At 42.0% G+C, this 23455-nt stretch overlaps 2 protein-coding genes across 12 annotated transcripts in view; one reads left to right on the top strand and one right to left on the bottom strand.

Annotated features, from left to right (window-relative positions):
* Positions 1-220: 220 nt before the first annotated feature.
* Positions 221-7694, top strand: zgc:110699 (RERG_RasL11_like domain-containing protein). Of its 4 annotated transcripts, none has more exons than XM_021606966.2 (7): positions 221-1064; positions 1466-1587; positions 1890-1946; positions 2044-2117; positions 2783-2930; positions 3516-3609; positions 3882-7694. In XM_021606966.2, exons 2-7 carry the CDS (start codon positions 1509-1511, stop codon positions 4069-4071), a joined length of 642 nt encoding a protein of 213 aa, XP_021462641.1. In that variant the 5' UTR covers positions 221-1064; positions 1466-1508; the 3' UTR covers positions 4072-7694. The 4 variants fall into 4 exon arrangements, with proteins under 4 accessions (XP_021462641.1, XP_021462642.1, XP_021462640.1 ...); XM_021606967.2 differs by having other exon boundaries at positions 221-1068; XM_021606965.2 differs by having other exon boundaries at positions 221-1072.
* LOC110526201 (PHD finger protein 21A) overlaps positions 5323-23455 on the bottom strand; it is a 42794-nt gene continuing 24661 nt past the window's right edge. For 4 of the 8 annotated variants that reach the window (XM_021606957.2, XM_021606954.2, XM_021606959.2 and 1 more), the window contains exons 6-18: positions 16879-17052; positions 16483-16737; positions 16035-16118; positions 15053-15379; positions 14378-14500; positions 14197-14248; positions 13953-14032; positions 13624-13684; positions 12209-12375; positions 11500-11655; positions 9605-9680; positions 9392-9495; positions 5323-9272 (exon numbers count right to left, since the gene is read on the bottom strand). In XM_021606957.2, coding sequence (XP_021462632.2) covers positions 8874-9272; positions 9392-9495; positions 9605-9680; positions 11500-11655; positions 12209-12375; positions 13624-13684; positions 13953-14032; positions 14197-14248; positions 14378-14500; positions 15053-15379; positions 16035-16118; positions 16483-16737; positions 16879-17052 — 2058 coding nt within the window. In that variant the 3' untranslated portion in view covers positions 5323-8873. Of the gene's footprint in view, positions 9273-9391; positions 9496-9604; positions 9681-11499; positions 11656-12208; positions 12376-12464; positions 12488-13623; positions 13685-13952; positions 14033-14196; positions 14249-14377; positions 14501-15052; positions 15380-16034; positions 16119-16482; positions 16738-16878; positions 17053-23455 lie in introns of all 8 variants that reach the window. The other 4 variants (XM_021606962.2, XM_021606964.2, XM_021606963.2 and 1 more) reach the window with 4 other exon arrangements.

Here is a 23455-nt window from a genome sequence, read left to right as displayed (position 1 = left end):
GTGACTGGGTGTATTGATACACCATCCAAAGTGTAATTAAAAACTTCACCATGCTCAAAGGGATATTCAATGTCTGTTTTTTTTTTTTTTTTTACCCATCTACCAACAGGTGCCCTTCTTTGCGAGGCATTGGAAAACCTCCTTGGTCTTTGTGGTTGAATCTATGTTTGAAATGAACTGCTCAACTGAGGGACCTTACATATAATTGTATTTGTGGGGTAAAGAGATGAAGTAGTCATTCAACAGTCATGTTAACCACTATTATTGCACACAGAGTGAATCCAGCAACTTATTATGTGGCTTGTTAAGCAAATGTTTACTCTTGAACTTATTTAGGCTTGCCATAACAAACGGGTTGAACACTTATTAACTCGAGACATTTCAGCTTTTAATTTTTAATGAATTTGTAATAAATTCTAAAAACATCATTCCACTTTGACATTATGGGGTATTGTGTGTAGGCCAGTGACACAAAATCTCGATTCAATCCATTTGAAATTCAAGCAGTAACACAGCAAAATGTGGAAAAAATCAAGGGGTGTGAATACGTTCTGAATGCACTATGTATTTGCAGACACGTGAATTGTCTGCAAGAGTGCAGGGTGTGGTGTGGTGTGCAAGATTTATATGCTCCAATAAATACATGTGTACATGCCTGTTTAATTTCTTTTACTCTTTATAACCAACATTTTCTTCAAATCTGATCAGAGATACGCATAACTATGCGCAACTATGTAAAAAACGAAACAGTTTAATGTTAATTCCAAAAACGGTTTGATAGGAAGTTCATTAGCCATTTCAAAGGTTTGTTTGAGTTAAGTGTAAAGACCAAGATGTCTTCATCGAACAGCATGCTTGGCCACCAACGGCAATAAATCAAATACATTTAATGAGTCTTGGAAGGGGGCACGCCTTAAAAAAGAAGAAGAAATGGTTTCATTTTGAAAAGGGAAACTAAAGGCTGGACTGAACAGTGAGCTGAAAACCTGAGCAAGTGATGGAGAACAAACATATTTTTTTCTCCCAACATCTTATTGAATAATTGGAGAACCAGACATAGCGACGTGAGTGAGTAAGGATATACAATATTTCATATAGTCGTAAAATGACGTCCAGTGTTTGTTGCACGGTTTAAAAAATGTAACAATATGCATGAACAAACGTAGTAGGAGTTCTGTACTGAATCCTGTTTTTGAACTAATTGTTGTAGGCTAAAGAAAACAGGTTTAAACTAATTTAGACGAGCTGTGATTATTTGTAATAAGTTCATAGATGTTTTGGTATTCATAAAGAACGAATCAACATAACTCATTGGTTGAAATTGTCGATGGGGCATGCAATTGATTTGTATTGTTGTAACGATGTAGCCAGCCACACAATTTTAACTTTTTCGCAAGCACCAACATGATGACCACACAATTTGAAATAGGCTCGCCGGAGAGCAATAACTTGTTGTATGTTTTAGACATTGATACAATGCAGCCTATTATTAATACACCATCCAAGCCATGACCGATTCTGGACCGTCAAGAAAAATGTCACGGGCAAAGTTGGTGATACTTGGACGAGACAACTGTGGAAAGACAGGTATTGAAACGAATGTTTAAGTTGGAGACTGATGGCTTAAATTTAGTGTGTTATTGTATGGCACATCCAGGGCTGACTTTAAAAAAAAACTCTAAATGTGAGATATATCTGCAATACAAAAATGAATGTAAAATAATAATACTCTAAATTGTTGATACTATGTTAATTTAGTATGATGTTTACTATGCTATTTACTAATATTTACTATCAGTAGCCTAGGCTTAGCTAACGTGGGGAGGTACATGCAAGGGGAAATATTTAAAATACCCGAGTGCTCATGGTCTGCTTTGTTTAAACTGCAGCCCTGTGTGTTAGATTCATCACCAAGCGGTTCATAGGAGAATATGACCATAAAAAGGGTAAAGACATACTGCATCTAATTTTACTGTCCCGTATGTAAGTTGCCACTTGACTATATTAGGCTGACAGCATTCTGTCTGTGGTGTTCTCATACAGAAGTAACTTACAGATGTCGGAAAACTGTCGACAAGGAGACCATCGATTTGGAGATATTGGACACAGCCAACAAGGTACTATCCAAAGACTGAGGTCATCATGCCCTCTGCTTTAATTTAACCTCAGAATTCAGTCTATATTGTACTGCTTTGGGGATTTGTTTCTCTTTGCCCTTGTGTCAGACCTCTATAAACCCAAAGAGGAAGATGACTCTCAGGCTCAGACAACAACCAGGCCCCCATACCATTCCTTTCAAGTCTGTTTTCTTGAATCATGGTGCCTTAAAGTGTCTTGGACATAATATCAACAATGTTGACGTTGATCAAATATAATGGTACTGAGGACAAGAAACATCTGATGCGACAATGAAAATAACACACAAGGCCATTTGAGTGGATTAAATATCCCATCTACTGTCAGTAGTTTTGAATAAAGATTAAACAGAAGAGTAAACAGACATCTCATCTCTTAGCAAGGTCAAGGACATGGTATGTGTACATCCTGCAAAAAAAAATGTTCCCGGTGCTTGATTTAAACAAACAATTGTAGAGAACAAAAACAAACTGGCATATGCTCCCAAAAGTGCTATGTCCCTGCTAGAGTCTAAATGTTGCCATGAACAGACCACTTTTGAGAGCATGAAACCCGTGTGTAGATGTATTTAGTTCTTAATTAAATGAAAACTCAACCTTTGTGGTCCCACCCATATCTCTTGCTATCTCTCTCTCTCTCTCTGCAGGAGTGTGTGGGTTCTGCAGCACCTTCTCTGGAGAGTTCCATTAAATGGGGCGATGGTTTCCTTATTATGTATTCCATCACAGACCGGAGCAGTTTTGAGTCTGTCTCACACTTAAAGAGGCTTATTGATCATGTCAAGCAGACCCTAGGTGAGACAGCAATTATGACCAGTGGAAACACCTGCAAAGGGCAATCAAATAGAGTCTGGGGTGGAGGGCATCTCATTATTGTAGAGGTTACATCTTCTAAAGGGCTATAGGGCAGCCTAGAACCCGTCCCACCCACGATTTTTACGGAACCTACTTTACATAGGCTAGTCCAGCTATCCTTTCATTGAAGGGTATTCTGCTTTTGTATGTTTGTCAAATGTATCATAATGATTCCATTAAATCACTCGTGACCAAGGGAAACTGGTTTTATCAAGGCTGTGTTAAGCGGAGTTTGACTGCTTACTGCTTTTGCTGTGACAAACGACTTAATCCACTGTGACACACCAGTACAGTGAATCCACGAGGCAAGGTTTATAAAACAGTAGGTCTGATTATTGTAACTGCAAGCGTTATGTGGTGGTTGTCTTTTCTCAATTGTCACTTTTACGACGGTGCATCGCCTCAAATTCCTTACAAGATATACAATCTTAATACAAGATCATCTCTGTCTGTTTTGTGTATTATGTGTGAGTTTTGTATGCCTTTAATAGGTTTCTAAACTCTTGTTTTATGCTCTTTCATCAGGCATACCTACTGTAATAGTTGCGAATAAATGTGACATGGAGAATGGAAGGGTGGTGCGGACAGAAGAAGGAAAGGCCCTTGCCAGTGATCTGAGGTGACGTTCCATTTGGTTATATTCTAAATCATCTTGGAACCTTGAATCATACTACATTCTGAAGATGCGTGAAGTAAGATGTAGTAAAAGTTTTTGCCAACACAAGTGGATTAAAATATTATCAGCCAGTGGTGGATGATCCATGCTGGAAAACCATTTATTTGTCCCTCAACCATATCCATACATTAAATTGACCAGTTGCCAATGTCCAATTGTTGTCCGTGGGTGATGAGGAATGGAGAACTTATCTTTAGCCTCTTGTGTATGTTCAGGTGCAGCTTCTTTGAGTTGTCTGTGGCGGAGTGTTCTGTGGCTGTGGAGTTAGCGGTTGAGAAGTTGGTACGAGAGGTGCGCCTGGAGTACCAGCGCCACCTACTGGCCATGGACAAACGCTCACGCATGCTCCAGATGAGGCACGCACTGAGCCGCAAGCTTACCCGCAGCAAGACCATGCAGTGGTAACCAAGGCAGTTCAGTCTGGCCGCCTGAAGATCTACTTAGCCAACGCTGTTATCTTCATCTGCGTTATGCTTTAAGTTGACAGCGAGAGGTCAGTGGCTAGTTTCCTTATAAAAAAAGCACACAGAAGTTGGAGAAGAACACAATGGACAGCATTACACAGACATTTGATATATATGTACACATTGTGTGTCTATGGCTACATATTTGGGTTAATGCACAATTGCATAAGGTTTCACACAGCTTTGATATGACACTTGACAACATCAATGGGAGTTTGAAAGAAAGCAGCTGAACATGGATTGGAAGTTGCACTTTGACCAGGAGGTATTATCTCTTACCACCTGTTTGACATTGAATTATGGGTAACACCATTATTACAAAAACATTAGACATCCTTGAGTGTAAACTAAAATGTTATTTTGTTAGACATTTTGGTGTCTATAGTGTTCATAAGGAGAACTGTCACACACTAAATCTTGATGGCTGTTTATAAAATCGGGATATATTTTTTCAGAGAGAAGAGAAGTCCCAATTACAACTTTGTAATTTTATTTAAAAATGGTCAAATAAATAAATACAAATTGATCGAATGCTCCAAAAATCTTGACTTACTCTGACACTGCAATGGAATTTGCCAAACACTGCATACAAATAGCTACATAAAATAACTAAAGTACAGGAAAGAGATAAAGGAAATCAGTGGATCACAGGCAACAAAAAGGATTGGTAACAAAACCGTAGTCAAAAATAAAGAAATACTTCTTTAAAAAAACGGTGAAAAAATACAACTGACAAATATTACAAGAGAGTATGCAGTTTGTGTAATAAACCATTTACACTATATTCTCGCACATTAGTGCCTTTGACTTGCTTGATTTGCTACAATGCATCTTAACAAAGAGGAAGAATACTTTACGTTGAGAAAAAAAGCCTTCTAAATTAATAAAATGATATGAGTGCATGAAGTTAGAGGTGAGACAGTGGTTACAAGGAAGGGGGGTCTCCATATTGATGGCAATGAAATGCAACTAGAATACTTGAAGGCCACCGATGTGACATGATATAGCATGAGAACAACTGTTTTCAGAACTAATCAAGATATGCAGTGAATCCAAAGTAATACACTGGTATGGATGAAGAATCTACTCAATATTGTTTTCCTAATTGGTTGCTCTCGTTTGTGAATATTATTTAGCTGGTGTACATCATAAATGGGAAATAAAAAAAGGCTTTAAAATCATTCTTTGGATATTAATGTTGTTTCCATTTTTTTTTTTTTTTTTTTACCACAACATGACATTTACTTTCTTTCACAGCACAAAGCACTACACAATATTTGAGTTGGCCATACCACATCCTCCCCGATTTTCCTTCCTAAATCAGAAAAGAAAAACAATTACGCCCATAATATTCAGCACTTTGCCTTCAAAGTTATGATCCAATAAAAGTCACTAATTGATAGGAATATTTCATTTCCTACACGAGTAATTGGGGTACGTATACAGTACATGAAACATTTAATTGTACAGCTGTAGTTTTCAATAGGCTGCTGTAAAACTTTACATTAAGGTACCCTATGCCCTTCCTCACTGGTCTATAAAGTGTTACTTATTAGTTATAATGGGTTATGAACTCAAATCTGTAAACTACTAAATAACAGTCTATAAACTACTTATACATATTTTATGAAAGGCACCTTAAAGTAAAGTGTTACCACGGTTGGAAAGGGCGAAATCCAGTTCTAAATATATGAAAAGTAAGAATGGTTTTTATAAGTATAATCATGTCCATACAATCTATTTGCATATGTAGGCATAGATTTGTTGAGGTTTTGACAGCTGTAGTTTTGATGTTGGGCTCGCCATGCTGAGCACAGAGAGGGGAGTGTATTTGCTGAGATCCTTATTGTTTCTATTGCGTTATTGAGGCACTGAGAGCCACATGGTCTAAGCTTCTGCACCAAAGTACACCAAAAAGGATTATAAAGGAACGATGAAGAATCCAATTTAAATGATTTAACAATATTCAGGAAAAATTCAAAAGCTTGGAAATCAGGCCCTAATTACACACATTAATGGTGTGTGTCATCATTGCTGTCACTTTTATCATTTGCATCTTGCCCTGTGAAGATGGCAAATGTACAGCCAGGAGAGAGCTAAAGGATGTAACACTGTTGAGTGTTCAACCAAAGGTGCATTATAATATTTGCTAATTGCTTGTATTTGAGGGACTTGGTAGAGGGAAAACTCAAATAGTAGTTCAAATCACAAATCCTTATTTTTCATACACTGGCAAGTCAAGTCAAAACTAAATCAGAACCCTCTTACATGATGACTAAGAGCAACTGACCCCTTGTGAAAACAATAGATTCCAATTTGAACCTATCTTTTCAGTTTGGTGCAAAGAGAAGTAGATTTCCTGAAGTGGTTCATCACAAATAGACAATATTTCCATAATTCAGAGACACTCAAACAAGACCAACAATACACCGAACACATTTTCTTCACAAGGAGAAAGAATTTCTTAAGGCAATTGCTATAAGATGACAAGTACTGTAGGCCAAAAGGAAGAGTGGCCTCAACACAAGACATTGGACTGGGCCATCACTTATTCTTTTAACTAACGCTTTCCTTTTGATCTGGCTATAGATTCAAACCGCTTCGCATCTTCTCTTGTGCTTTCCAGTTAATTGCATTATTATGCAGATTTATTTATTATTTTGAAACCATTTTTTTTCAAACTTAACCCGTCTAAAACATGGTTGGTCATTTCATGTCAAGAGAAAATATAAAAAACCTTCAAACTCTCTAGAAAAAGGCACCCCAGGGGAACCCATACCGTATGGTGTAGTACAGCAAGTAGGCTGTGATGAAGGGATATGTTTACTGGCAGCCTATTCCTCCATTTCCATTTAATGTCCCTACTTTCTCAAGTGTTTCAAAACGAATATATCGACACGTCATTGCAACTCTAAGGACTTAAACATGTAAAATGGCAGATTATAAACAAAAGCTACACGTACTGTACAAAAGTGTCAAATGAAAAGTGACTTGTCAGTGTTGTGGTGTAAAATATAGATAATGAAAATGTTCATATTTACTTTAGACGTGTTTATGGCAGGATGAGGGTATGTGGTTCGGTTCCAGTTTCTTTTGCCAAAAAGTTTGTGCTTTTCCTACAAGGTTCCTGACAGTTTTTCCAAACAACATTCGGAACAATGTCATGGCCACACTCTCTTTTGTATGCATGGAACGGCCATGCAAAATGTGTGCCTATGTATGGGGACTCCTAATTGAAACCTTAAAAAACATTATGTAAGAAAATAGGACTGTTTCCCTGCTGTATTTGGATACAATAGCATTTGGCAGTTATGAATTCAGCATATTGAATGGTAATTCAATTGCAAGGAACATCAAAAAAGAAAGAAAGCTATTTACATAGTATTTTCCAGTTCTAATATATTTGATACGAAACCAAGGTAATGCGAAACAGAAAAGCACTTTTGAAGAAGCATATCTCCATGTTTGAAAACTAGGAAGACCTGAATATAAACAGATTCCCCCAGAATAAATTGTTAGTTTCCTTCAGCAACAGATCCCAGGGGCATAACAAACGGACACAAATAAAAAACCTCTCAGACAATATCTGAACTGATAGTTGCTAAATCCCCATGCATGCCTAGAGGTGCATTCACATGGCCTCTATCATTCAAATGGAATATTGATGCAGCCGCTTTCGTGCTATGTCTCTGAATGTATCACTCAACAAATTGGTCAATCATATTCTCAACAAGCAAAAAGGAATGCTAGGTTCAGCAACAATGGACAATGGACAATGCAACACAAGTCATGATAAAATGACCTTGAAAAGAAAAAACACCTCCAATGTCAATGAAGCATGCAATGAGTCCATGTGATGCAGCCGAAGACCACAGATCTTCATTAAGCCGAATGCTGGGCTCCTCCCACTGTAGCCGGTCTGTCTGTCTGTCTGTCGGGCAGCACTGAGGTGACAGTGGATGCAACTTGAACGAGAGGCTAACCCTATGCTGATCCATCAACTGTCCTGTGATGTTACTTTAAGCTGTATTGTCAGAGTTTTCGGTGGTTGTAATGGGGGCAGGTGGGATAGATGGATGGAGGTGAGCTGGAGCTCCTGTAAGACAAAAAGTGTGATTTGGGACCAATCATATCCCTCAGGCAATACTTTGTAGTGATTTTCAAAACTGTTGACAAATACTGCAGCAAACAAAAACCTAAGTCCCCTGGTAGTTTTTCAAATTCCAAATGGCTGTTATGGTGTTTTGGTTGATCCAATTGTTTCTGGTGTGGTGTAGGTGGTGGATCTTCAGGCGAGCGGGCAGGTCTTGTCTTTGGACTTCTCGGATCCATCTCCCCTGAAGCTGCAGACTAAGACACCCTAAGAAACCATCCCCACAAAGAGACGCCATGGCGACTATTGGAGGCACACATTGGTGTGATGTTTATTACTATTAACAATATCCTTATTATTAGTAAGAGCGTCAATATCATCAGACTTGAATAATAATCTGTGACCTCGATTGGCATACCACTGGTACCATAAGTCACCCTCCTTCGTCCCTTTCCATTTCTCGTTCCGATACTCATAACGTATGTCCTCACAGACAATCCGATAATACACAACTGCAATAACAACGACCAAAAAATATATATGTCGGTGTGTGTTAATCGATTGGCAACTTCATGGGGTGCTTTATCTTTTTCTTTCCCTCTCTTTGGGGGTTCCTGTTCCTGTCCCTGGACTTGGTGGGTGGGTGGGTGTTATTTGGCCCCCTCTGCTACATCCACAAGGGCCGGTGCTATAGTCTGGGGAGGCTCTAAGGTTTTGCCAAGGCTGCTGCTGTTGAGGTTGTCCATCTCTTTAACGTCCTCTTTCTTCTCTTCCTCCTCTGTCGCCCCGTCTGTGTTGTTGTTCAGGTCGTCGCCGCTATTGTCAGTCATGTTCTTGTGATCCTCAGGACTTGTGTCGCCCGTGTGGTCAACACTGGCACCGTCTGTTCCTCCATTTGTCATGCTGGTCTGGACCGCTGGCGGCGAGACCTCGGGGGATGGGCAGAAGTTGATGCCCTGAATGAGACGCACCAGGCCTTTGACCTTCTCCAGGGAGTTGTGCATGTCCCTCTGACGGGCCAGGATAGTGTTCTTGTTCTCCATGCATTTCTTTAGAGGGAAATAGGGACAGACTCATTAGTAATTAACCATCCAGTTCATGTACTGTTTCTGAGATGACTTCACACGCCTTCAGGGTTAGCCTCAGTGTCATGCAGTGTGATGCTTACTGTTATGGATTGGCTCAGCTGTTTGACCCTTTGTTCTAGTTGTTCTCTGTCCTGCTTCAGTTCCAAGCTCCACTTCACCAGTTTCTGCTTCTCCTCCTCTTTAGCTGTCAGCCAGAAGACAGAGAAACCATTACAGTCAACTCTAAGTGTTCATTATATTAACACAAATTCATTTGAGGTAGCTCTTTTTTTAAGTTCGGGCTCCTGCTGTACCTGCTTTATATGCAATGTAGGAATGAACGATAGCGAGGGTTCCAGGCCATGGGATTGCCTCATCTTTCATCAGAATCTAAAGAAGAAAAAGGACAACATTTGAATCCATGTCAATAGGCTTAGTTCTTCTGCTTCTTTTTTATAATGTTGTAATAGCCATTCAACCATAAATTGTGTTTCAGTGGTTTTTGGTGGAGACCGGTGAGTGGAGATATACAGTATTATTCAAATACTGGGCTATATAATGTATGCTCCCCCCAAAAATTGGGAAATTATATTCGTTTATAAGAATACAATTGCTCAGAGAAAGAGATTTTGTTTAACAATACTTTTCTTTCTTCTCAAAAAAAGGTGTCGGTCAAAATGATTGACACTCCTAAAAATTCTTAGAAATAAAGTAGTCAAAGGTTTAGTATTTGGTCCCATATTACTATTACATGTGATTCTATAAACTTGTTGGATGCATTTGCAGTTCGTTTTGGTTATTTCAGATTATTTTGTGCCCAATAGAAATTAATGGTAAATAATGTAGTGTCATTTTGGAGTCACTTTTATTGTAAATAAGAATATAATGTTTCTAAACACTTCTACATTCATGTGGATGCTACCATGATTACGGATAATCCTGAATGAAATCGCCAATAATGATGAGTGAGAAAGTTACAGAGGGTCAAAGGTTATACACCCAACACATGCTAACGTCCCCTGTTATTGGTAATGGTGAGAGCATGTCTTTTGGGGTATGATCTCTGACCCTCTGTAACTTCATCACACCTCATTATTCACAGTAGCATCCACATTAATGTAAAAGTGTTTAGATATTTTATTGTTATTTGCAATTAAAGTGACTCCAAAATGACACAATACATTAAATTGTATTTGGCACAAAATCATCTGAAACACAACCAAATGAACTGCAAATGCATTGTAGTCACAAGCTTGATGTAGTCATTGCGTCCTATGAATATGGGACCAAATAATAACCTATTGACCACTTTAATTCCACGAGTATTTATTGGCGTCAATCATTTTGACGACTACATTTTTTGAAAAAAAAAAAAAAAACATTATTACTTGTTGAACAAAATCATTCTCTAAACAATTGTGTTAGTATAAAAGAACATACTTTCCATTTTTCTTTCACATAAAATATAGCTCAGTATTTGAATTATTTATTTTATAGTCGTCATTGCTCATCTTTGATGGGTGTCAACAATTTTGGACCGCACTGTATATACTTTAGTTGAAGTTGCCTGATATCTTCACCAACTTTCAGATGTGTATACAATCATGGCTCTGAACGCTGTTGTCAGGGATTTTAGGACAGAGAGACAAGGCCATGAATCAAATGATTATTGCGTTACTGTAGGTTATCATACTGTATGTTATGGAAACATTGCACCGAGGGATATCAACATAACACGTCCTCCCTTTCAACCAAGCTACCAAAAGCCCAGGGACACATATAGGGCCCCCTGTGGAGCACTTCCGCATCGCAATAATCTTTCAGAGACCAGACGGACAAGAAAAAACAAGATGACAGTGCAAGAAGCATTTTGTACAAATAATGAAGTGAAATGCATGGTCGCTTTCTCATGCCCGTTCAAAACATTTGTTGGGAGAACTCACAAAGCTAGGAACAGTCTTATTGCTCAGACGCCCTACAATAAGACACGCTCTTGAGATTCCTGAGAGCACTAGGACACGGTGGCACGAGTGGTTCATACTGAGGTTTCACCTTCTAATATCGCACTCTTACAAACTGGCTTGAATAAACAGGGGTGGCTGTGGCTCAGCTGGAGCTTATATTAGCTGCATTTAGTTTACAACTGGCCTGGGAACTGCTGGGGGAGCTTCTAAGTGGCTGAGACTGCAGGGACAGATGCTGCTGTTACCTGGTCGTGACATTTGGGGCAGATCCACATGCCCCTGGGAATGGTTTTCAAAGGTGGAGCGAGGCAGTCCAGATGGTAAACACGTGCACATGTGTCACACATGAGCAACTGACCACTGCGCCTGCACACAGTGCAGAAGTCCTCATGGATGTCTCCCTGTCAGGAAGAATTGCATCAATCAGTATTGTGGCCACTACGCCCAACCGATCATAACTGGATATGTGGGACTAGAGGAGAGGGGAGTCGAACTTCACTGAATGACACCTGTCCAATCTGACTGTGCTTTCAAACTGTCCACATTGTAATTGTGTTTGTGGGCACTGGGGGTTGTTCACACTCCCCAGTTTTCACTGGATGACCGCGAGTAATGTTGCTGGTCAAGATACCCTACCAAACCCCAAACACCACTCTCAACAACACTGATGTGTGATGCGTTGATCCAAACATCCTCAGCCAAAGGAGGGAGGGACTTTTCACTTTGTAAGCTTATGGACAACAGGACACACATAGATTGTCACACATGAATGAATGATGGATGTAATGGCATGTAAGGGTGTAAAAGTGAATGGATGTGGAACGTTTCATGTTGTAAGGAGGTATGGTCTGTCCTGAAACCATAGGGCCTCAGGGAGATACCACTGAGGGGTGATTTGGGGGGAGGCTTCCTCTAGTCCTGGTAGGTGCAGTGGGCTCTTCATCAGCTACTTACATCCCCGGAGTTGGGGCTAGGCAGAGGGAGGGTGTGGGGGTGGACGGGGAAGTGAGAGCCCCCCCTCTCTGGCCGGTGGTGGGCCGGGGAGGCGGAATGACTGCTGGTGGGGGATGTTGGGGAGTGAAGACCCAGCTCAGGAACACTGCTGTATTTGGGTGGGCGACCTGGGTGAGATGAGACACGACAAAACAAAACAAAAACAAAAGAAAGGAAAATGGGAGAACAAAATAAAAAAAACATTCTCATGACATACCTGTGACAAGGGGTCCTCATTGGCTAGCGCATAAGGAAGAGGAAGAGGAGGAGCACAGACAGAAGCGTTAGTACACAGCGAGAGGGAACAGCATGAAGTCGGGTCAAGAGGAAGGGTGAGCTGGGCAAAGCTGACACTTAATTAGACAGTAGTTCGGAGAACAAAGAAGCTGACAGTTAATTAGACAGTAGTTCCGAGAACAAAGCAGGTCAAAGCAAGATATAAGCCACATCGTATCGACCCGCAGAGCAGAACTTTGTTGAAACAAATGTCAAATCTAATTATGTCAGCTATTATCAACACTATTTCAATGTACTATTTGAAACAATAGGTCAAATACAGCTACATTCAACATTGTCAGTCAGAACGTGGGAAGCAAATGCTTGGTTCACATGAGGATCAATTCTCCTACATGTTCTACTCACAAAACCGCAGTGAACCACTCAACCTGTCACAAAACAGGCCTCTTAAGTCTGTTACAAACAAATTAGCAGTGAGACCTGACTTGGCATGCCATACTAGCCTGAAATCCAGAACCTGTTTTTGTTAACATTCCACTCCATATACTCCGTGTCATGCTAAACATGACAAGGAGCGGCAAGGACTGGAATGATAACTGAAACAGACTGGTACCCAGGCTAATGCCATACCCATAGCATTCAGACTGAGACGTGGCTCAAATCCGCAAGTAGGTTTTGCTTGGTGGAGTCCTGGGGTGAGCACATACAGTATAGGCAGAGCAGAGCTGTGAGGTCATCCTCAACAATACATTCAGAGCAGGGTGGGTTGGGAAGACATCTTACTGAGAGGGCAAAGAGAGCTGGTTAAGTAGCATGAATTACTGACAGGGCAAAAAAAAGCACAAAGTCAAGTGGCATTAAAGCAGGAAATGCAAGCCAAAGAAAGAGCCAGCTACATTGCATTAGCATGACAGCGCCACCAAAATAGCTACCACAGTAAGTCTGTGATGGGACAGTATCACAGTACAACAAAATGCTGTAAACTAGTCTCCGCAGTTATGGGATATGACAGCATAGCCTTCCTCCTGGTATTTGGGAGGTCCAATTGACACGGTGTTAACAAGGTTACAAGGTGGGACACTCCACACAACCCTGAGTAGCTAGGTGTTTCCATAACCTGACAAGAGATTCATACTGACCTCTCTTCCGGGTGCCTTGGTGTAGAGGAGTGTTCAGGTATGTGACGCCGTTCTTCTTACGCTGTGAATATAGGTTGTGTTTACTACTTGGGTAGGGTTCTCTCACAGCAGAGCTAGAATGGGTACAGTATGGAGTCGGCTCCATTTCAATTCCAGTCAATTCAGAAAGTAAACCAAATTCCAATTCCAAATTTTCCCCATGGAAGAGAATTTGAATCGGAATATCAATGTACTTCCTGTATTGACTGGAATTTAAATGGAATTGAGCCCAACCCTGACAGTATCATCGTAATGCCATAATAATAAGCTTAGTGGTCTATATACTGTACCTCCGGCTCAAACACTGCTCCACTGTATACCGGGTTTGCTGTCGTTCTCCGCTTGCGCTCCTGCCTCCGACTCTGGATCTCTGCACAGGTATAGAATAGACCAGGTCTGTATAACACCATGGACATATCTAATGTTACATTGTGCTCTTGCAAGTTCAGACATTATTGTAAAAAAAAAAAAAAACGTATACAGAACAGGGCTGGGGTGCTATGAAAAAACAAAGCTCCATTTGGGTCTTCCAACCTTCCAGATGGTCATATGTCACAAGTCCCAAGGACACCATGAAGGCTAGTTTCTGTGGGAGAGAACAAGAAATCAAATGTTCATTCAAACGTGCCAGAAAACAAGATTGGCCCACAAAAGCTGACCATATACTTTTCATTTTCTTGTTTTCATTGCATCTGTGTATAGAGTTTAGGCCCACCTGGGGGTTGTCCTCTCTTTTGTTCCTCAGCAGGGGTGGAGGGGTGCCTCTAGTGGCGTGTGAGGGGGAGGAGGGCGCACTGGCCGATGTCTTCGGCTCGGTAACACCCCGAGCTTTAACAGTCTGGAGGACGGAAGTGACTGAGTTAGCCGCACACTTCAAGAGTCACAGTCCCTCCACGGTGAGTGCTACGTCCCTTCATGAGAGACCTCTCTCTCTCAATGAGAAAAACACACATTTTAAAACACGCAGCAAACCAGGACAGAGGGATGTGATAACCTGAGCTTAAGGAGGTGGAGGACTCTCCATTCATGAACGTTATTGAGAGGTTATTGGGACGTCTTCCAATATTTCACTGTATCTAAGAATTCACTCTCTGGAAGAGAGTTGTGGCAGCCGCTCAAGTACCTATCCATGCACATCAAAAAAGCAGGGTGCCTATGCAGACCAAATTGAGTTAAGTAAGAAGCCTGTGATGAACACAAAATAGCCAGGCTAACAGCTGCCTGCTTCTTGGTTAAACAGCAATGAAAATGGTAATCATACTACCGAAGGCCCTACTCAAAATATTACCTGGAAGCTAATAAGATTTCATTTGATTGGATCCTTTGAGATGAATGCAATTAAGACAAATCAAGTTCGCCCGCCCCCTCTTCGTTCCCCCTCTGCTCTCACCTTGGTGTCAGGGCTGAGGCTTCTGATCTGAAGGGTCTGATGTGTTGCCAGGGGGGTGGTGGCCGTAATGGTGGCTGGCGAGGTGATGACGATGCCAGTCAGCTGGGCAGAGGGCAGGGTCTTGGTAATGCTGGCGCAGGGCTGGCCGTTTACAATGCGTACCTGGTGGATGGGCCCGGTGGTGGAGGCCAGTGAGGTGGAGGTCAGCTTGGTGGTCAACATGACAGGCCGCTGGAGGAGCTGAGGGGCAGCCAGCATGGGAGGAGGGGGCGCAGGGGCGATGGGCACCGTGGGAGTGGGTGTAGGCGTGGCTGGGTTTGGTCGGACCTGGCCCACAACATAGACAGGAGGATAGTGAGTATACAGTATTGTAAGGGCCAATGCCTTTTAAACAGCAAGAAAAAGTGCATATCAATTACACAGCTTTGTCATTAACCCTCTGTGATCAACACACAAAGCAGCAACAACAGAGGGCATGCCACATTCACAACAAAGGTTAGCAGGAGGTGGGCTGGCCCTGGGCAGGTAGATTGAAGGAACAGCCAAAGCACGTGGTAAGGAACAACACTGCTGACATAGATAGTGAAGCCAGGTAGTTAGCAAGGGGTTACGAAAATGCCACTGAAACAGGTCTTGGGCCAAGCCTCCGGTCCTGAACAAAAAGCATATGAATGCAGGAACACACATCAAAAAAGGACACGAGACAAACACAACACATTTAAAAGAACTTGCTCCAACAGTCCCCTCCAGTAGAATCCCTATTCAGACCTCTGAATAGAAAACCATTGTAGCCTGGTAGGCTACGCAATCAAACTGCCTCAAATTGAGTGCATTTGATGTTACATGATGTCAGATGATACCTAATGAATTGCAAGCTCAGTAGCGGGTCATTCTAAAACTGATATCCAGTCTAAACGCCCCCTGTTAGTGTTACTGGAGAGAGGCTGCGGGGTGAGGGGAGGGGAGATCCATGTGGACGAACCTGCGGTACAAAGGTAGGTCGAGGCATCAGTCTAGGTGGAGGGATAAACTGAGGAACTTTGATAGGCTGGGCGGTGGCCTGCACCTGTGACGAAACCATCCGTTTACACACGTTAGAGAATGTGAAAATGCAGAGCGGTGCAGTCTCCACGAGATAGACCATGAGAGCACACTCATAAATATACAATTCACACAGCAAAGACAAATAGGTTCTTTGTGAAATCTGCATTTACAGACACCCCTGCAACGACACAGAAAAGGGTGACACATTATCCTTATGTAAAGAAGACAGCAACCCCATCTGTGCCCTGTGATTTAAAATGTTTGTTTACAAATCAGACATATACTATTAACACAATCAGGACTTCAGGGACAGTTCAGTGTAAATTCATTTTATGTGCAGACAATGAAGCTGAGTGAGTGACATGTGGGACATACACTATACTTACAACAACAGTGTTCTTGGAGACTATCCGAACTGGCTCCATTCCCTGATTGGTCAACTTGCTGGATGTCTGAAGGTTGATAGGAGAACTCAGTGAGTCAGGGTGACCTATGCTGGCCTTGGGCGTGTTGCTGATGGCTGTGACCTTGGCGACGGAGGGTCGCGGCGTCACGGCAGAAGCAGGCATGGTAGCGGTGGCAGCTTTCAGTACCAGAGGTAGAGTCTTAGTGGCGATGACCGGGGTGATCGTCATCGTGTTCTGTCCAGGAGAGAAGCTAAGTTGAATATGGCGCTACCCTTCAACAACACATACAAACAGATTAAAGCTGTGTGTGTGTGTGTGTGTGTGTGTGTGTGTGTGTGTGTGTGTGTGTGTGTGTGTGTGTGTGTGAGCAAGTACCTGTGGCGTGCTCAGTTTGTCAGGCGAGGGCAGGGAGGGTGGGGTGTGGAGGTTAGGCAGGGCAGAGGCCTTCCCATCAGGCTGCACTGGGTGCTGGGGCTGCTGATGGGCCTGGACCTCCGGATGATCCTGTTTAACCAGCAGCTCTTTCCTCAGCTGCTCCACCACCTTCTTCTGCAAGACAGAGGAGACAGACAGATTTAAGTCAACAGAGGGAATTCAGAGTTTTCATATGGATTGTGCTGTTCTAGAGAGGTACATACATAATGATGACTTGAACAAAAAAAAACTGTCCAGTGCCAGAATATCAAAAGCACGAAACAAAGGAAAAAGAGACAAGCAACTGTCCTTGACAAATTATATTCTTTACCTCATACAAACCCAATTCCCTCTGTTGCCGACTCAGTCATTTTCGTTTTTTTATTTTTTTATCTTCATAGGCAATAAAGGCACTGTTTGCTTAAACGTAACAGAAATGCTTTCTGCTTAAGGCAGAGGGAGGTGGTGAGGTAAATGGGAACCGAAAGAGTGAGAAGAGAGAGGAACAGCATCTGCCCCAGGTTAAATTCACACCGAAAATAGATCAGATGACAAAAAAAAAATGGCCACATCGCGCACTGAACTAAGGCAATGATGGAATCCAAACTGTGTACATTATCCAGTTGATTGTTGAACAAAAAAAACTATGTTCCATGTATCCACATTTTTATTTTGACTAGAGACCTTATTAAAATGACATGAGGATTTGTTTCACACGCATGTAGGCCTAAATCCTGTTAGATATAAATGCAAGAGTAGCCCTCACTGGGGAATACCAGGAAGTGCCCTGGATACTTCTAGCTATCCCTTTGCTATTGCAAAAAAAAGGCACAGATTTAGTATTATATGTTTATATAGTAACCACAACCAACTACCACAGCTAAACATGACCTGAAAGTCAATGAAGATGAACAATCATTTAAGCCTCCTGCAGAACCAGTGCTGAAATTCAGCTTGGGAATTTGTTCCAATAAAATACAGCCTGAAACTATACTCACACTGTGACAAAGACACACAAGGCTCACCCCCCCCCACATGCTTCCAGTTTGACAGCAAGCAAAGTGGCAGGTGTCCCAGATTCCCCCTGGCTACTGCACATAGGACACCTACCCCAGTCATGAGCAGCCTGCTTCTAGGCAAATCATCTGTTCCATCCCCCAACAACAGGTTTATACTGGTTCTGACACAGCAAGTCACAAACATTCTCAATTATCTGCAACCTTACCCACACAGTGAGCATCAATCCTTTTCTGGTAGGCTCATAGAATGCTTTACGGTTTCTAATTATTTATTGCTTTCCTTTATGCCCAGAGAGCTAATTGCAGAACCGTGCACACACACACACTCAATCCCTCAGATTAGCACACGTGCATAAACACACATTCACAAACAGTTTCCAGTTGCCAATTGGCCTGGCTTCAGACTAGTTTGCATTGACTCTGGCACTGCCGCGGCCTCTCGCGGGCCTAGCCAGGAGATAGGAGAGGACACGCATGATGACGGCAGCACAATGAGACGCAGTTCATTCTCCCCTCACATTCACTCCATTGACGTATGCAGCGAAAGCGCTCCCCCCCTCTCTGCTGCCTGCGTCTGATAAGACGGGACAGAGTCTGACCGCTCGAGTTCACCTCTGTCCATTCTCTCACACTCACTGCGGTGGAAAGTGAGCCAATGTCCTCCCGGGAAAGCCATGGGCAGGCTGAGCCAAACTTCTTGGAGGGTGCTGCATCTGAGCAAAGGGTAACCGACCGTCTATGTGAATTCTGTCAGAGCAAGCGAAAACACCCAACTGTGGCTCCGCGAGGAAAATATAACCGCTAACGAATAAATATAAATCCCAATCATGTACATTATTTCTTACCTTTTACCTGACTTCGTACAGTATTGACCGTGCTCTTTAAAAATATATATATATTACTGGCATTGACAATTGTTATATTAATACAGCACTGTTGAGGAAAGAGCTTGCAAGTAAGCATTTCACTGTAATACCATTTCAACTTAATTTCATCCCCCATAGGAAAACAACCTTTATGTTTCTTTCTATTCATTGAAATCCAATATTTTTGTTGTTGTCGATCAAACCAAGCAGTAGTACAATATGGAACAGCCTGTTTGGAAATAGATCTGACGCGCACCCACAAACGCTCTCTGAGGCCACATGGGAACTGCAAACGCCCTCAATTAAAAACCAAACACAGGCGTGTCTGAGCAAAAAGGCCAACCTGTGCACGTGAAATACACAGCTCCGGGGAAGAGCAATAAGCATGAGGTTTTTTTTTTAGACGTGCTGTGGTGAATGACCGCTGTGTTTGTGTTTTTAGTTTAACAAGCGTGGATGTATCCGTACTAGCCGGTGACTTTCCCCTTCCTTCCATCCATCTACCCTCGGATCTATAATCCCACCACTGCACACCTCTAATTGAATCTTTCGTTGGGTTTGAGGTGAGGGTCCTGTCAGCTCTCCCATTCCCTTATCTCCTCTGCATCAGGCCTATTTAACTGTTTGCTACAGGCACTGCAGCTTTCCACCCCCATAATGAATCAAAATATAGAGAAATATGTATGAAGGACTAATAAGTACTGTTGTCACAATACCAGAATTCTGACTTCAATACCGATACCAGGTTTAGTACTGCTGACAGTTGTGGCTGCTTTTTTGCGTGATGTATTGTTGTCTCTACCTTCTTGCCCTTGCTGTTGTCTGTGCCCAACAATGTTTGTGCCATGTTGTGCTGCTACAATGTTGTGCTGCAGCCATGTTGTGTTGCTACCATGTTGTTGTCACGTTGTGTTGCTAGCGTGCTGTGTTGTCATGTGTTGCTGCTATGCTATGTTGTTGCCTTAGGCTGAGGTATCTCTCTTGTCGTGTTGTGTGATTTGTCCTATATTTTTAATCCCAGCCCCAGTCCCTGCTGGAGGCCGTTTGCCTTTTGGTAGGCATATTAGCCAGTCAAAGAATGGCACTTGAACCATACATAAACTCAGCTACTGCTCTGTTTAATTGTTGGGCATTTTTGTTTAAAATTTTGTATTTTATTTGAACCTTTATTTAATTAGGCAAGTCAGTTAAGAACATATTCTTTTTTTACAATGACCGGCCTAGGAACAATGGGTTAACTGCCTTGTTCAGGGGCAAAACAACAGATTTTTACCTTGTCAGCTCAGGGATTTGATCTAGCAACCTTGCGGTTACTGGCCCACCACTAGGCTACCTGCCGCATCTTTTGAGTTCAATATCATTACATTTACAAAATACAAATTCTGAGACAACCATGTGTGCATTAATGAATCAATTATACAGTCAATTTGACCTTTTTTTTACCAGTCCAATTACAGAATGGCAATAATTTATTTAAATGGTAAATTTCTATTGATAAACTGGGTAAATCAAATGTAGCTTAGGCATATCCACAATACAGGTGAACGCATATTCAATAGGAGTTTGTGCATGCATTGAGTTATTGAGCTTGTTTTGACTGATTTCATGGGGCTACAGATGGCAAATAAAAAATTGGTTTCCCTTCCATTTAAGATAATAGCAGTCAGTTAATATGACCTTTATGAATTATGAAGCCTTTATGTGCTTTATTACATCAATTCTTCAAAATGCACAAAAAGTGACGTTAGCTGATGAAGATGATCTCATAGAACAAGACGTGTAAGATCTCCTAAGCCTGCTTTTACCACAGAGCTTCTCTTCTGCATCCAAAACCCCTCGAAAAACTGCATTCATTTTCCCCATAGGCTCTGTCCAACGATCCATGGTGGAGATAGTGCCTGTCACGTTCTTAGTTCTTTTGTTGTGTCTTTGTTTTAGTATGTTCATGGCGTGAGTTGGGTGGGTTGTCTATGTTCTTTTTTTCTATGATTTGTGATTTCTGTGTTTGGCCTGGTATGGTTCTCAATTAGAGGCAGCTGTCAATCGTTGTCCCTGATTGAGAACCATACTTTGGTAGCCTGGTTTCACTTTTGACTTGTGGGTGCTTATTTCCTGTTTAGTGTTTTTTGTCTTTCACCTTACGGAACTGTTCTTTTGTTATTTATTGTTTTGTTCAGTGTTCTAGTAAGTTATTAAAAGATATGAACACTTACCACGCTGCGCAATGGTCCTCCTCTCTTTCTACCAACGACGAACGTTACAGTGCCTCCAAAAAGACACCATTACAAATGCTCTCTATAGATAATCTTTGGGAGAGACGTGAGCGAGAGACCAAATAAGTGAGCGAATCAAGTCTTTGGTGGCAATCAGCTTGGAAAAACTGTATATTTTGCCTTATAGTTGCATATTATCACAAACAGAGTACTAGGGTAGTGAACTGATATTAGCTTTAGCTGTTAGCTAGCAAAGATATTTTGCTTTACAAAGCTGGAAGCTACCAGTATCTTATTCCATTGTAAAGTGTTCGAGCCTGTAATGGACTAGCCCGTTTCGCAAACAGTAATGAACAGTTTCAACATTTCTACATGCCGTGTCGCATTATTCAAGTCTGTTAACTTCTGCGCAGCATGAGTGGGAGCTAACATGAGGCAGCCCAGACTCCCAGTACAGGCTAATGAGTAAGTGGAGAAGGCAGGGTGCGTGCTATAATACAGGGTCCGCTGCGCTGATAGACAGGCTTGGTTCGTGAGACACATTTATCAGAAGTACTGAAAATAACACAAAATCTAGTACCGAACCGTTCTTAGTGTTACAGTATAGAATAAGTACAGACGTTTATGTATACCGTGCAACACTACTAATAACCACTAAAGGGTCAACATTGGGATTTCATAATCTGCTCAGTGCACTCCTATTAAACCTTGAGGACTGATGCAGTGATTGCGCTTATTCATTGTGGTTTAACTAATGATTTCGTTTTAAAAATCAGCCTTTTACAGTCCGCTTATTATGGGAATTCTAATTAGTCGATCGTGTAAAGGAATCTACATTAATTGCATTCTTTTTAAAAGTCAGTGTATTGCTGTAGCTTTGATTTGGCAAGGTCAGTGATGCATATGCATGAGCTGCCCTTTAGTGCTCCACAAAGAAGAATTGGGCACAAGCTTTCTCTGCTGTTATTGCCATCAGCTACATTGAGTTGATGGACAAATAACTTTCTATGCCACGCATGCACGCACGCACACATGCAAGTGCACACACACACACACACACACACACACACACACACACACACACACACACACACACACACAGCTGCCACGGTGAGACAGGTTTCATCAGAGACTACCCTCATGATTCTGACAGTTGTCCTTCTCAGACAACAGCTATCAGCCGCTAAGGTCTTGGGACATCTCGGGCTAATGCAAGACATCTTGTATCATCCTCAAATGTTCCACATCTCTTACTCCACATACAGCTACAGTATGTGAACTATTGTCCTGTAACTACTGTCATCTTCAATGTACCTCATCTTTTAGCATAACCATTCAGTATTCTCTGATGCTCAGTAATAGCTAGACAAAGCTGACAGCTTTTCAGAGACCATTTTCACACCTTGATATGTTTCATTATGCAGAAGTCCTTGGGCATGTGGTAGGTCAGCCAGTTGCATTTCCTTTTGGGGTCTCCCTAGTGATGGAATGCTTTTTGTTGAGAGAACACAGTAGAGTACGGTAAGAAACATGCACAGGCAGAGATGACCTCCAGAGGGCACAATATGGTCGCATGTGTCTTACAGCCTCTAAAGACTGAAATCAAGTGTTTACTTCTTTGATGGGGGACACTGTTTATAAGTTGTATGTACAGAAAACGTGGTCAAGGCTTAAAATGATCAATTCTGAATAAACAAGAAGTCAAAAGACCTGAACCTCTCAAAAAAACAAAACAAGAATGGACAATTACATACAGCATAAATATGACACACAATGAGTCCGATGTACTTTCTTAAAATAATTTGTTGAGAGACCATAGCAACAATTCCTTTCCAGTTATAGATTTAAACCACACGCAAGTCATCTCCAGATGCTTGTTGGGGTGTGCGGAGGCCTTGGGAGAAAGCCCCGTGTGTCTGCTGAAGTGCTGACTTGGCTGCTGAACATACGGCGCAAAGCAGTGGTTGGCTAATCAAAGGCCCAGTGCTCACTCAGCAGGCACAGCAGTGCGCCCTATAACTGTCCCACCTCCCACTTTCTCTGGGAGGGTCTGTAAGTTCACAAATTATACATGGTGGAAAGTCCAAAGGCTGCCTGCCGGGAGAAAAAAAATCTGAACCAATGCTCTGCTAAAATGGTCTTCAGTCTCTGGCTTCACAGCATCAGCTGTTTCCTCTGCTAGCTTTCCTCGGGGAGTGTCAAAACCCATAGCGCGTGTTTTCTTTGCTTCATCTGCATTGCCGTAATTCAGGCATTTATTAGGTGACATTGTCAGACCTCTTTGTCATAAGTCCCCTACGACACTCACTGGGGATCTCTACTGTGCGTGTGACAGGAAAGGGTAAATGGCACTTCATCACACAGCCCTCGATGGCCACCCCCTGTCAATGGGGACAGAATGCTGTCATTTTAAATGGCATACAAATGGGAGGGGAAGCAG

Source organism: Oncorhynchus mykiss, chromosome 6 (genome assembly GCF_013265735.2).
Source record: "Oncorhynchus mykiss isolate Arlee chromosome 6, USDA_OmykA_1.1, whole genome shotgun sequence".
Classification (NCBI taxonomy): domain Eukaryota; kingdom Metazoa; phylum Chordata; class Actinopteri; order Salmoniformes; family Salmonidae; genus Oncorhynchus; species Oncorhynchus mykiss.
Note: the sequence above shows the minus strand (reverse complement) of the source record. Positions and strands in the feature narration are given on the sequence as shown.